General features: G+C 41.6%; 1 protein-coding gene and 1 long non-coding RNA gene across 2 annotated transcripts in view; both read right to left on the bottom strand.

The window, feature by feature from the left end:
* Nucleotides 1–3891: 3891 nt before the first annotated feature.
* Nucleotides 3892–5644, bottom strand: LOC107833382 (uncharacterized). Its single transcript, XR_001659127.1, has 3 exons — nucleotides 5604–5644; nucleotides 4086–5490; nucleotides 3892–3989 (listed from the first exon to the last, which is right to left on the bottom strand). It is a non-coding gene; the product is annotated as an uncharacterized LOC107833382 (long non-coding RNA).
* Nucleotides 5645–7738: 2094 nt separating this feature from the next.
* Nucleotides 7739–13868, bottom strand: part of LOC103154207 (isthmin-2-like) — a 12202-nt gene continuing 6072 nt past the window's right edge. Inside the window, exon 6 of the mRNA XM_007575411.2 lies at nucleotides 7739–9168. Coding sequence (XP_007575473.1) covers nucleotides 8651–9168 — 518 coding nt within the window. The 3' untranslated portion in view covers nucleotides 7739–8650. The remainder of the gene's footprint in view (nucleotides 9169–13868) is intronic.

Here is a 13868-nt window from a genome sequence, read left to right as displayed (position 1 = left end):
AACGGTGATGGAAGAAAAATAAATAATCTATAATAGACATTCTATTAGGTGTAGAACAATAGGTGCCTGCCATGCAATGCATGGAGGCAGTCACTGTTCTCCCTATGCATTGCTATGGGCAGGCCCCAATTAATATTTTGAACACCCAGTAGCCATTATCTGTAAACAGTATTTGATTATTATTCAGGTTTCCAAAAGCTGTATACATTCTGCGCTATTTTACGGCCAATAAAAACAAAACTATGACCCTTAAACTAAAACTCCAATCAAAAGAAGATATAACTGAAAGTGAGTATGTTGTTATAAGTATTATTTCTTTTATAAAATTATTTTCTTTGCATCCAAGCAGTATCCTTATAAATAACCTATGTTGCTACACAAATACAAAATTTGCCTCGCAAATTGTAGATTGGTTTCTAACAAAAAGAAACCAATTAAATAGTTTCATTCAGTCACTTCTGCTTCCTACCACTAGATGTCAACATTGCATTTGTTGAATCTGAATGTAGGCTTGCGGTCTCAGGTTCAAACTGAAATAAACCCTTGTGGGCCTGAAATAAATATGAAAATGTCTCATTTTAAGTAAAAGTACAAATACACAGACAAAAATGTACTCAAGTAAAAGTAAAAGTACCACATTAACATTTTACTTAAGTAAAAGTAAAAAGGTCCTGGCTTTTAAAAATACTTAAGTATTAAAAGGAAAAGTACGTGCTGAATGCATTACCTAATTACTAATATTAAGATCGTATTTAATCGATCATATTTAATTTTAAATACATTAGAAATGTCCCATTTTAATGTATTTAAAATACATTAAAATATTTTAAATACATAAAATATTTTATTTTATGTATTTAAAATACATAAAATTTATGTATTTTATGTATTTAATCTCTATAATACAGAGTATTATGTTTACATAATACTCTGTATTATGTAAACATAATACAGAGTATTATGTTTACTCTGTAACATAGTTTAGACTTAGACATGTGATTCTATGCATCATAATTTCAGGGATGGAAACATCTTGTCTCCTGTCCTAACATAGCATGGACTTCACTTTTTTTGCCACTAGTGGCTTTTATTTTGAAAGAAATCCAACAGAAAGGTGGGGGAGGACATGCAACCAAGGAGCCACATAGCAGAGTTGTAGTCTAGAGTAGACCACCCAACCTGAGACCAAATCAAGACCAAGACCAGCACCCCGCGCTACATGACACAATAAAATTAAGTGCACCTATCAAAATTGCTTCTCAAATTGATCTGAAAGATCCACATTCTCATAAAAACACCTAGATATTAAATACTTGGAGCTGAAATAAATTTAACCAGTATCAAACTCTTCTTCATTCTGTTTTGCTTTTCATCTCTGTGCTCTGTAGATCCGCAGAGGTCTTCTTCCATCCCTAAAAAAATAACGCCCTGGGCAGTTGCCCATATTGCCAATGTTAGAAACCACAACTGTCTGTACCATTAATCATAGCAACTATGAACACTGTCCAAGGCACAACAAGCAAGAAGTGGTGACAGGTGACTGTTTTCATCCTCCCTCCTGCTGCAAAGTCTGCCGCCATGACAGGTGACGAAAATAAAGAGCAATGAGCATGCTCTGCGTTCTTATGTTCATGATTTATTTATTTGTTAATTAAATAAATCTCTCTATATATTAATGATATAAAATAATAGCTACTGCAGTGTATACAGACCAACAAAGAACGGCTCTCTGTGAGGCTTCTGTCCTATAGGACTTAGTAAAGATCCGTCCAGAAGAATCGGATCGTTCCTGAATGTCATATCACTATATTGCACTTTGGTCACAGCGTTGTCCCATATATGCGACACCTCAGTCAACACCTCCACACAATAATTCAGCGCATGAGTGACAACTTTTTTTAATCGCAGAGGGTGCGTTCGCACTGCAGACTGAAGTGACCCAATTCCGATTTTTTTTTGACATAATGCGACCTACATCCGATACGTATCCGATTCAAATGCGACCTAACCAGTGACGTGCGGTGAGGTTCATTGCTGGTGAGCCACTGACTTATGACTATATAGACACCATGCATGTATTTGGACCTACGGAAATTTCGCGCAGGCACAACGCTGGGGGGCAAAAAGACTAATCATTTACATGTCATCCATAGCCGCGTTAACTCAGTTAAATTTTGTATTTTGTAATTTTGTAATATTAATTTTGTGCTATGATCCACTGCAAAGTGATCTGTATTCGTCAAGCTACAGGCTCGTTGCCATAGCAACTGACAACAATGCCACTTCATGTTTTAGGATTTAACACCAAAAAACATTCAAGAATTTTGCACACAGAACATTCAGTCTGTTGTTGTAGGACGTTTTAGGCTTAATGTTTAATTAATAAATAATTGCTGTGGTAGATTAGCTTCCGCTTCTACTTTACTGAATTATTTAGACATACAAACTGTAGCCCACAAAACGCACATTTCATTAAAAACTAAACAAAAACATCTTATTGCTGTCTTACCTTTATGTATCCATGAAATCCATGCACCGCTAATTCTGCATAAAATCTCCGTTCATCCAAAGCCAAGTCTATCCTCATGTCTTTTCTACTCCGTTTGAGAATCATCAAACTGTCTCGAAGCAAAACCTTCAGCTCCGGTGTTGGTCTTCCTTTAGTTATTATCTCCTGCTTCAGTTGAAAATCTACGTTAGAAAACTGTTTAACTGTAGAAATGTAGACTTTCATGTTTACGTCGGAAGAGAGGAGAAAACAAATATATCACTGTACTTGCCGTTTCTGATCGATCCTCCTCACACAAAACACGATACACACACAGTTAGTGACAAAAAAACACTCTACATTATATACATAAGCTAAATTATGGAAAATCAGTCCATATATTAAATGTTTCTTAGCCATTTCATTGCCGGCGTACAGACAGGAGGAGCTGCTCTCATAGAATGGCAGCCAGTGCAGTTAGAGAGGTTGATCAGTCCAGGTGAGGCTCAGCTTCCTGCTGCCTCACCGGCTTCGCTTCTGAGCATTTGAATGGGAAAATGCGAAAATCCAGCGATTTTGAAGAAAAAAATAATCAGAATTGGTTAAGCTAAGTAAAAAATAAATACTTTATAGTACAAACCACAGGGCGAAAATAACAATATCAATGATTTTATTATATATTATTTTTCCATGATGACAGGTGAGCCTGCCTCCCCTGACCCACGTCACTGGACCTAAAGTCCAGGTCGCATTCATCCGAGCTGAACGTCGCTGATTCTCAACAAATCTCACTATTCTGCGTCCTGATACGTGCAAGCGGGAAGAAAAACAACAACCATGACGGATTGTATGAGGATTAAGTTGTTCATATGCTGCTCCGGCCGGACAACAACTTCAAATATGTAAGCTAAGCTCCACCGTTAGCCTCCATGTTTACTTCCGCAAACACTGAGCACTTCTTCTTTTCATGGCGGTTGGCAGAACACTGAGAACGCTGACGCTACTGCGCCCTCTACTGCGCATGCGGGACACTTTCAGGTCGTTTGCCCGTTCAGACAGCAGAACGCATACAGGTCGCATTTACTGGCAGTGTGAACGGCCCGGCAAAAAAAATCGGAATTGCCAAAGCACAGATCTTACCTTTTTTAAGCTTTCCTTCCAAGTGACGGTAAAAGTTGGACGAAGTCCCCACCGTCTGTGAAAGCTGCTTATTTTACATGTCGCCATATCTTGTAAAATAAGCCATATCTTTATGTATATAATGTACAGTGTTTTACATGTCACATTTTAACGGACAAAAAGCGCAACGCGACTTGGATGTAATGAGTAACGGGACAGTTTAGTAGAAATGTAGTGAAGTAGAAAGTACAGATACTTACTGTAAAATGTAGTGGAGTAAAAGTAGAAAGTATCCATTATTAAATCTACTTAAGTAAAGTACAGATACACGTTCCTTCCCGCCACTGGTTTCCACCAGGCGTCCACTCACGGGAAATGTGATCTATGTTGGAAGAAATGGATGCAGTTTGGAAAGTGTTGTAGCCAAGACATAAAAGACACTTCCTTTCATTTTTCCTTCACCAGATTATTCACACACCTTCTGATCTGTGCCTTCACTCCAGTCTGCTCAACAAAATTTGACTCCTCAACGCAGCAATAAAACACCTTCCTAGTTTTCAGAAATGAATGACTAACAGCTCCTTGGCAGGAAGACATGATGTAAAATGAAACTCTGATGTTTCTTGTTTTGTGATTGTGGCGGCAGATCTCAGGTTTGTTCATGCCTTCTCATCAGCAGGTCACGTAAATCAGTCATAAAACAAAGATTAAAGCCATCAGTGATTTGTGGTGATTATTGTTTACAGCTGGTCTCTCTGATCCGTTCCGTCCTCCGAGTCTCCAGCAGTGAGTCTGCAAAGAAAAACATGAGCTTTTTCTGTCGCTGCCTTCGTCCTCCTCAGGCCTCCTTCACAGCCAAATGTTTGCTTCTCATTAAGTTTCAGCAACAGCTGGATTTCCTGACATCATGTTGCCCTGCTGACCCCTGACTGCCATAAAATCAGATAAACACAGAAACAGAGATGAGTGACCCAGTTCAGCTCATTCTGAGTCTGTTCTGTTAGATCTATTAGAGTTTATCCTGAGGCTCCCAGTAGCTTCGTTTGGACTGGAACTAATAACACTTCAAACACCAGTAAAAACAACTTTAAATCTATTCTGAAACACACAGCATGATGCAGAATATGTTGCTGCATCTGAATTTAGTAATGCGACAGAGCTGTAGTCTGCTTAGTTGGACCAGACGGCCCAACTGGTCATTTACCAGTTCAGCTGGAATAAAATCCAGTTTCATTGTCTGCCAGTTGAGCCTAGAGGTCAGGATGTCCTGCAGATGATCAAATCTATTCAATTCCACATTTTAATACGATGCCCAAATTGTGGATTTGGAGTCAAACTGAAACTGAGGTCTCAGAGCTCGTTGCCATGGGAACCATATCCCCTGATCAGGAACTGAATTAAATTGAACTGAACTGAATGAACTGAACTGCAAACTGCAACCGTCCCCAACAGCCGCCACGTCACGCCGACTGAACGATGCTGTTCTTTCCGGAGCCATTCTGGTTTTCAGCCGTTCTCAGTCCGTTTCTGTGAATCGGCACTGGGGTGATGAATGTCTCTGAACGCTGCGATCCTCTCAAACGTTTTATTGGCTGTTAGGGAGACAGACCGCTGAATTCACAGTTTCCTGCTTTAAATCTTTCATTCTCATCTGTTGCATTTGCAGTTGTCTTGAGTGTGTTGTCAATCATTTCTTGTTCCTGAGCTGAAATAAACTGCATGAAGTGTTTAAAGATGCCCTGGGTCCCTGCTGATGATCCCTGCAGCTGGACTTTTGGCCCCCCCAGGCATTACTGTGAAACGACAAGCTGCCAACTACATCACTTCCCCACATGTTATTTTAGCCTTTTTAGGTGGGACTCCTCAGCTTTAAGCGATTCTCTCTGTGACGTAAAAGGAGGAATATTTAGGAAAAGAACCAGTGAACAAGATTAGTTGATCAAACATGATTCACTGAACAGACTTGGAGAAAAAAATGTCACATTTTGATTCGAACCTGAAAACTTTGATGTGTTTGAAGATTTTATAATAAACTGGAAACAACTAAAATGTTATTGCATATCTATTGGTACTGAGTCAAATAATTACAACACAACTGTAACCATGGAGACGTTTTCATGTAACAAGAAATCTTCCTCCTTGAAATAAGCCTCTGGCCATCATGATTCATCTGAACGCCTGCAGCAGCTGAAGCAGCTGAAGCTCCTCGATCAGACCAGGGTCCGACTCCCTTCAGATACTTGGACTCCAGATCTGGTTCTTTCCATTCTGATCTAGATCCCCTGATCTACGTTAGAGCGTAGATGCTCCTTCACCAGATCAACACCCTCACTGCTGCAGAAAGTCTTCAGAAGCATCTTTTTATTCTCCAGTTTGCAACAATAAGAGTAAAACTCTAACGTCTTTAGGTGTCTGGTGTTGAGATGTCAACATGTTGCTCTCTCTCCTGATGGGCAGAGAACCATAGAGATATAATTCAGAGAAATATTTCAGGATCAGCTCAGCTTTGCTTAAACTTTAACTGAACCAAAGCAGTGGAACAAAATGGCTCCATTTTACAACACTTGGACTTAAATTGCTAAATATATATAACTTAGCATTTTCAAGCAGTCTCAGACAGTCTTAGTGATGGGATTGTTGAGCAATCTAATGGCCAGAGGGAGAGTCTGGGTAGGGGGCAGAGCCCCAATGATGAACTTTTGTCATCCAAACCTTTCAGGTGAGACGGCTCCCTTTGAGAAACTGATTCCGCGATGGAGTCTGGAGTATTGGGAACGCTTTCTTGGCTTCGTTCCTTACAGCCAAATGAAAACGCTGCAGGCAGTCGACATCTTCCAGCCCACAGGTGGTCCGCCCAATCGCTGCAGCAGATGCTGTGTGGAATCTTCAGAGACAAATGTCTGCCTCTAAACTATTCCCCCATTTGGGGAAGGGAGGGACTTTGTGCCTCTATATGTGCTGGTTGAGGAGTAGCTTCCTCACTGTTTGTTGATGGCAGGAACCAATCTAAACTGGATCAGAACAAATAAAAGTAGAATACTTTTGTGTCCAGAGATCAGGTGGTGATTTGGCCGCCTTGATTCAGGAAAAAAAGGGATTTATGATTTACAAGTTTCCTTCACGTGACGGATTCTTAAAGTCTTTCTGTCGTCCAGCTGAAGTTCATGAAGGATCCATCTTCAGGCTGCAAACCGGCTCAAATCTGGAGCCTCAGCAGGCGTTCTGCTGGGAAATGAGGACAAATTCAGATGAAGGCAGTTGGCAGATAGGAAGGATTTAAACTGTTTGTTGACTGTGAATGAACCTCAGGATTAGGGTCAGCGTGTTGAGTCTGGAGACAGTGACTGGGTCAGAAAGGATCATTCTGAGATGTTTTCATGGAAAGGTTTGGATACTTTTCCTCTGACTTCTGTGAAGCAGCCAGAGTTTCTCTGAAATTGTGAAGAAAAACAGTTTTCAGGATTTTCTGAAGTTTTTAAAACTTAAATGTTTGAGATCAACAAAGAAATAAACAAAGAAACTGCACCAAGATGACACCCTGACCCTCCTTCTGATAACAACTGATAACATCCCTGAGGATGACCTTTGACCCACACTGTTCTGCTGAACTGACTTTATTCAGACAAAGAAAAGGTTCTCCAGCAAAAGTGACCTGATTAAGGTCATCCTGCAGCATTTCAATTGGAATTAAGTCCAGACTTTGACTAGGCTACTCTAAAACATTCAGCTGCTTGGGTCTTTTTTGTTTCCTTAGTGTCCAGAGGCAGACCTGCAGATCCCAGGTGATATTGAGTTTAAGAACATAAACACTGACTTGTTGTGCATGGAAGACTTCCTGTTCGTCTCTGAGCAATGGGACTGCAGGTCTGGCCAATCGTTCAGAGGACTGGAGGTCTGATCGATTTCTCGGTAAAAATCATGTCAAGGTTGTAACTTTCTGTTTGATCGGCAGCTAACAGAGCGCCACCTATCGCTCTTATTGAAATAATGCACATGTATATTCGGCACTATTACAAGTTTTATAGTAGTTTAATACAAAAATCATCGTTAGCTCACCTGCACCGTTTGAGCCACCTGCTTTCCTCCCACCGGCGCATTTTCTTGCTCAGCTCTTTCTTCTTCTTTTGCATCAGAAAAACTCGCGTTAGGTCGCATCGTAACGAAGCGCAGCACACAGCGCCTGGAGGCGGGGCGCTACACCCCCCGCCACTAGGAGGCAGCACCCTGCTACAGAGCCAAGTTGGGCCGGTGGAAACGCGGTCAGTCCGAAACCGAGCCCAGACGAGATGCTGAAGTAGAGCCGGTGGAAAGAGGGCGATAGTGTCAGCATTTTCCTGTAAATCGACTGAAAGACTTTAAAACTCAAATCTATCAGAGAGATCTTCATCAGACAGCCTCAGTTTCAGGAGGAGAAACTCTGACGCCAAAACAGCTGAAAGGAGGTGAAAGCTGACGTGGGAGGAGTCAGTCAATCCTTAAAATCAGTCAGTTGGACAAACTGGAACCTCAAGCTAATTCTGATCAAATCAGAAATATCAGCTATTCTGTCACTGCCAACAACTAGCAGAGCGCCACCTATCGCTCTTATTGAAATAATGTGTTTTAAAGCAGTGGCTGAGTGCAGGAACTACTGGAGCAGGCAGCCTGGCTAACATCAGAGCTACAAGAAGCAAAGCATTAAATAGGACTTTATTCTAGCTTGTGTTGGTCTACATAACAAAATCACTTGGGGGGGGGGACTCTAAATAATATAATGATTAGTTATTTTCGCAGCAGTAGGAATGAATAAAAGCTCTTGAAGTACAAATTAATATTTTGGTTTCAAGTATTAGTGTGTTATGTGACACTGGCTTCATTTCACTCATATTAATAATAATAATGACATTTTACAGTTAACATAATATGCTTCCTGTTCAGCCGCTCTACGAAGGTCCTTGATAGTAAATGTTCCCTGGATAATAAATAAGCTCCTACACACACACAGCCGTTCAGGTCTGATGGTTTCAGGTTTGGACGGGTTGTTCTGTCTCTCAGAACCGGCCTTCAGTACTCCCGGGCCTCTCTGAGTTCCGTCTGGAACGCCGGTTCGGCCGGGTTCTCCGGGCAGGTCAGCCCGTTGTTGGGCGGCCTGGCTGAGTGGAACCGGCTCCAGTCTCCTTTGCACAGGATCCAGGGCAGGACGTCCACCTGGTAATGTAGCTCCGGGGAGAACTCCGCGCCGATCAGGTCCGGCGCTCCGGCGCCTTTGCCGCGTGTGATCAGCCTCATCCGGTCGTCATAGCAACAGTGCTGCGCCCCCAGCGTCAGGCTGTCGTAGGACAGCATGGAGCGGACGCAGAACCGGGCCGAAGGTTTGTAGATGTCCAGCCGTTCTTTGGGTCCGCTGGCGTCTCTCCAGCGGTACGTCCTGCGCAGCCTGCGGTCCGGGATGCTGATGGCGCCGTAGACGGCCTCGGAGGGGTAGGAGCAGGGGCAGGAGGGCAGCTGGGTGAGCACCTGGTGGAGGTACTTCTGGAGGAACTCGTTCCTGCAGCTCAGCCACTTTTCACAGCTGTCCACACCTGAGAGGGAGAATCACAGTTAGCCTGGTCTGGTTTCAGCCTGGAGGTCCACTCAGGAACCTGGAGGGAGTCTCAGGAAAACATCATTTAAACATTTTTCAACCAACGAAGCCAATCAATAAGACAAACTAAAATGGAGCAAAAAGAGAGAAAACGAGGCCAACGACTGACTTTCAAAATAAATAGAATATTTGTTTGAATAATCAACCAGTGGATCTAAAAACATGATGCAATGCTGATCACATTTAGAGCCGGCCCAAGTCATAAGCAAACTAAAGGCCCCAACTCTGATTTACATATCTCGCTAAATTGCGGGTTTGAATATTGCAATAGTTTCCTATAACAAAATAGACCTGCAGAAAGAAATTACTAATAAAATATCTTACATGCGATAGACTGGCGACCTGTCCAGGTGACCCCGCCTCTCACCTGGAACGTTAGCTGGAGAGGCACCAGCAGCTCCTGACCCCACTAGGGGACAAGGGTGTAAAGAAAATCGATGGATGGATGGATGGATGGATGGATGGATGGATGGATGGATGGATGGATGGATGGATGGATGGATGGATATCTTACATATGCAAAGTTGTATGCTCTATATAGAGAAGTTCCTTAGCTTTGATTGTAAATCTCACTATTTTGTAATGTATCATTGTTTATTAAACTCAAAGCTGTGTGGCTTTGTTAATATTCTGTCCTAGAAGGCGGTTCGATGGGCCCTTTTTTTTGAGCACCTGCCCCTGTAGTGGCCTCTCCTCGGCCCTGAGGCTTTATATATTCACGCAAATATTGACATGGTGAATTATGCAGAATTATGAGAACAAAAACCAAGACATCATCCCAGACTTCTTTATCAGCACCGGAGCAGAGAGGTGGTCCGATATGTTGAGTCCGACTTTTATTTTTTCCTCCCAACAACGACAAGGAACAATGATCGGGTATGTGTTCATTTTCGACTGATGCACAAATTATTACACTGATCACAATTGTGCTTTCAGAACATAATAAACAGAGCTTATTAAAAGGTTCCCTGATTACAGCTAAAGCCAGCGCCGCCTCCTGCTGCTCCTCTGCCCGCAGCAGGAGGCGGCGCTGCTCCAGGCAGCGGCTCACTGTCTGCCGGATGAACCGACATGTCTCTGCCTTTCTCTGTCTGCACTGAGAGGCGAGTTAAAGCTTCTCAGATGTAGAAGAAACGGAGCTAGGCACCCAAATAGTTCATCACACTTGCTAGTTCTCATTAAGATTGTGTGAAATAAAGGAATTTGTCAGGAGAGAATTTCAGGTAATAAGTAGCTTGACACAACAGTCTGCACCATTCATGGAATGCACACAGTACACCTGAGTATGAGGGGCCTTAAGCAGCTGTTTAAGGCCCCTCAAACCTTCAGGCCCCATAAGTGCTAACATTTTAACACAGACCATATGTGAGCGTTTGAGTTTTTTTGTGTGTTTATTTTCTAGGTTTTGTTTCCCTGAGTCTCTGCGGTTTCTTGTCTCGTCCCCCAAGATTGATTCCCAGGTGTGTCTTGTTCCCTAATTACCTTCCCTGTGTATTTAAGTTGTTGAGAAAATAAATTTAAAATAAGCTAGTTTTAAAACTTAACATGTCTTGATTCAAATGGCCTAATTGTGGTTTTGAAATTAGTAACTTATTCTGGCCTATTGACCTTTATGTTACCTGTAGTTACAGCAGATGGTTTGCTAGGATCGTTTGAACTGCCTTTTGTCTGTGTGGAAAACAATACAGGAGAAGTTCCAGCTTTTCACACTCATCTGTGAAAGGCCGTAAACACGGCAGGAGTTTCTGGCTTCAGATAGAGGGTCAGAGATAGCTCCTGGTTGGATGAGCAAAGATACGCCTTATTTGAATAAATTAAAGAAAAGAAGATAAAACTTTCTACACAGAAGTAACAAGATTTGCTCTTGCAACTCTCCAAAGATGTCTTTGCACGTCTTTGCTTTTCTTCTTCTTTCCATTTATGTCAGGTAAATGAATGTATGTCTCCGTTGTTCTGCAGTTTCTGGTGTAAGTTTATGTATTGTCTTATATTGGATTAAACTCTGTAATTCTGTGACGTCAACACGCATTGTTGTTTTCCTTGTGGCCACACGCGGCCCGCCGAGAGAACCTGGGATCCAGAGGAAGAGAGAGCCAGACTTTTTCCAAAGTTAACTAATTTAGAATATTCTTCCTTAACAAAGTCCACCTGTGTCCTGTTTCTCTGGTCGGGTCCTCGTCTAATGTCGTCTGTCATTGTTCTCTGTGCCAGTCTGTTCAGTCATGGACCTTTTACCTTCCGTTCTCTGTGCTGCCTGTATGTTTGGATTTTGTTTTTGTGGATTNAACATAAACACTGACTTGTTGTGCATGGAAGACTTCCTGTTCGTCTCTGAGCAACGCGACTGCAGGTCTGGCCAATCGTTCAGAGGACTGGAGGTTCCAGCAGGCCGTCGGGTTTTAGATTGTTTCTAAAACCCAGCAACCAAAGTGTAACTGTGCAGATGAAGAAAGAAAGAAATACATCTATGGAAAAAGTAACTCTCGATGTCTACAAAGTAGTAAAAGTAAACTTATAGATTCAATCTGCAAAAACCTTGTGAGGAAGTTTCCCACAGGAAATACCGCCATCCACTACATTTCATGCTCAGCTGCAAATGACAAATAATCCAAACTGCACATGATTCAAATATATTAACCTAACCCTAACATGAATAAAGTATGTGGACGCACACACCTGCTGCTGTTCTCTGCTAAAGCGTCACGTAGCAAAGCCTGGCGGTTTGTTAGAAACAGGAAGTGTCTATATAAGGCTGTGCAGACTTCCTGCTGTGGTTGGACAGACAGACGAGAAAATCATGAAGGAACAATGAAAACAACGTTTAATATCTGATCATCTGATCAATGAACCAACAGAATAAATCAGCTTCACCATGAGCAACACAAACACAGTGGCCAGATGTAGCAAAGCAAATTGGACTGTGTGACCATTGATCATTGATCAGTTTCTTCTGGAGCTGGACATTACTCGACCAGTTGATCCACCAAACTCAAATGGTTGAAAACACGAGCCTCCTCATCTGCTGCTCGAGGTCAAATGTATCTATGTATCATGTTTCCACCAGTGCAGAGCTTATCACAGAAAAACAAAACGCTGAAAGGCACCAAAAGGAAAACAAAAAAAATCAGACACCAAACATTAGAGAGAGGAAATAAATTAAAGGGCTGTTAGACGAACAAAGACGGTTTGGAAAAAGACAAAACAGCAATAAGGACATTTACTGTTTTTAGAGATATCCTTACAGAGCTGCCAAAAAGGACAATGTTGGTTTATTTTCATTCAGTTTTAAAAAGCTTAGGGACGGCCACTGGTTATCAGCTCATCACACTAAAAATCACAATAAAAGCTGAAATTAGTTTTCCCAGGAAAATCTGTAAGTCATCAGTGGAGTGAAGGATTATAGCGTGAAAAAATGGACACCAAGGACATCGTCCTGTCTGTGGACCAGGATGATGTCCTTCAGCATGAGACTCACTACTGCCGCCCTGCAGGGGAGAATCTGAACTGCCTCAGCGATAAAACCGACTGGGAGACTGGCTGTAATCTGATTATTTAAATTAGGACCAAACTAAATCACTTTAACTAGATTAATTACCGAAACTTCTTACTTAAACATTTTCATCTTCATCATGTGGATCGTTTTGTTTCATCCATCTGTATTTTGGTTTTTCTATTTTTAAATCATGTCATTATCAGAAGTTGATCTGAATTTTACTTGATGTTTTCATTTTTCTTTCTGAATAATTGAAAATAAAGACTTATAGTCTTAAAGACCCTTATTAGGGGACGATTAATTTCACCTGCTGCAGGCTGTACTTCCTGTTTTAGTTCTTAGTTGGTTGTCTTCCAGCACATTCCTCTCACGTAGGTCTTGTTTTCGGTGTCGTTTTTATGCAATTGATGTTGCTATATTTTTATAGAAAAGAGACTACAGTATAAGTTGTGGCATAATCAATACAGTTAGAGTAAGATTCACCCTAATTGGGTGAATGTGATCGGCTGAATCTTAAACTCTGAAAGCACCAAATAAAGTAAAATCAGATTTAGTCATTTGTATAATATAATCCTTGGGTGACGTGGTCCACATTACATACCAGTTGGTGGAGGCAACATAACATCGGTAAAGCAAAATTTTTTATGTTTGGAGCAAAATGGGGGCGGCTGGTGACATCATCGGCCAAAATTATAACTTTTAATATCTCATAAGGGAGAGCTGCATAAACGGAGCACTAACCAGTCAGACTATATTTGGGACATTACATAACTGATGACCTATCTGATGATCGTGACATTTGTAGGCAGTATTGCATGATGTATGCACAGGCTAATATTCTGATCAGAAAGTTTGGTATGTGTTCATCCTCTGTGAAGGTAGCTCTTTTTAAAGTTTTTTGCACTTCATTTTACACAGCCCATCTATGGCGAAGATACAAAAAAAGTAGCCTGCACAAACTTTATGTGGCATACAATGATGGCCTGAGGCTCCTACTTAAAGTGCCTAGATGGAGCAGTGCTAGCCACATGTTTGCACATAATGCTGTTCCCACATGTGCAGCTGCGCTCAGGAATCTCATGTATAAATGTATGTGTAGATTATCCGTGTCATACAATAATATAATAGCAATTTTAGTAAACCCT

Source organism: Poecilia formosa, unplaced genomic scaffold, assembly GCF_000485575.1.
Source record: "Poecilia formosa unplaced genomic scaffold, Poecilia_formosa-5.1.2 Scaffold376, whole genome shotgun sequence".
NCBI classification, from domain to species: domain Eukaryota; kingdom Metazoa; phylum Chordata; class Actinopteri; order Cyprinodontiformes; family Poeciliidae; genus Poecilia; species Poecilia formosa.
The sequence above is the reverse complement of the archived record's forward strand: the minus strand, read 5'-3'. Positions and strand labels throughout refer to the sequence as shown.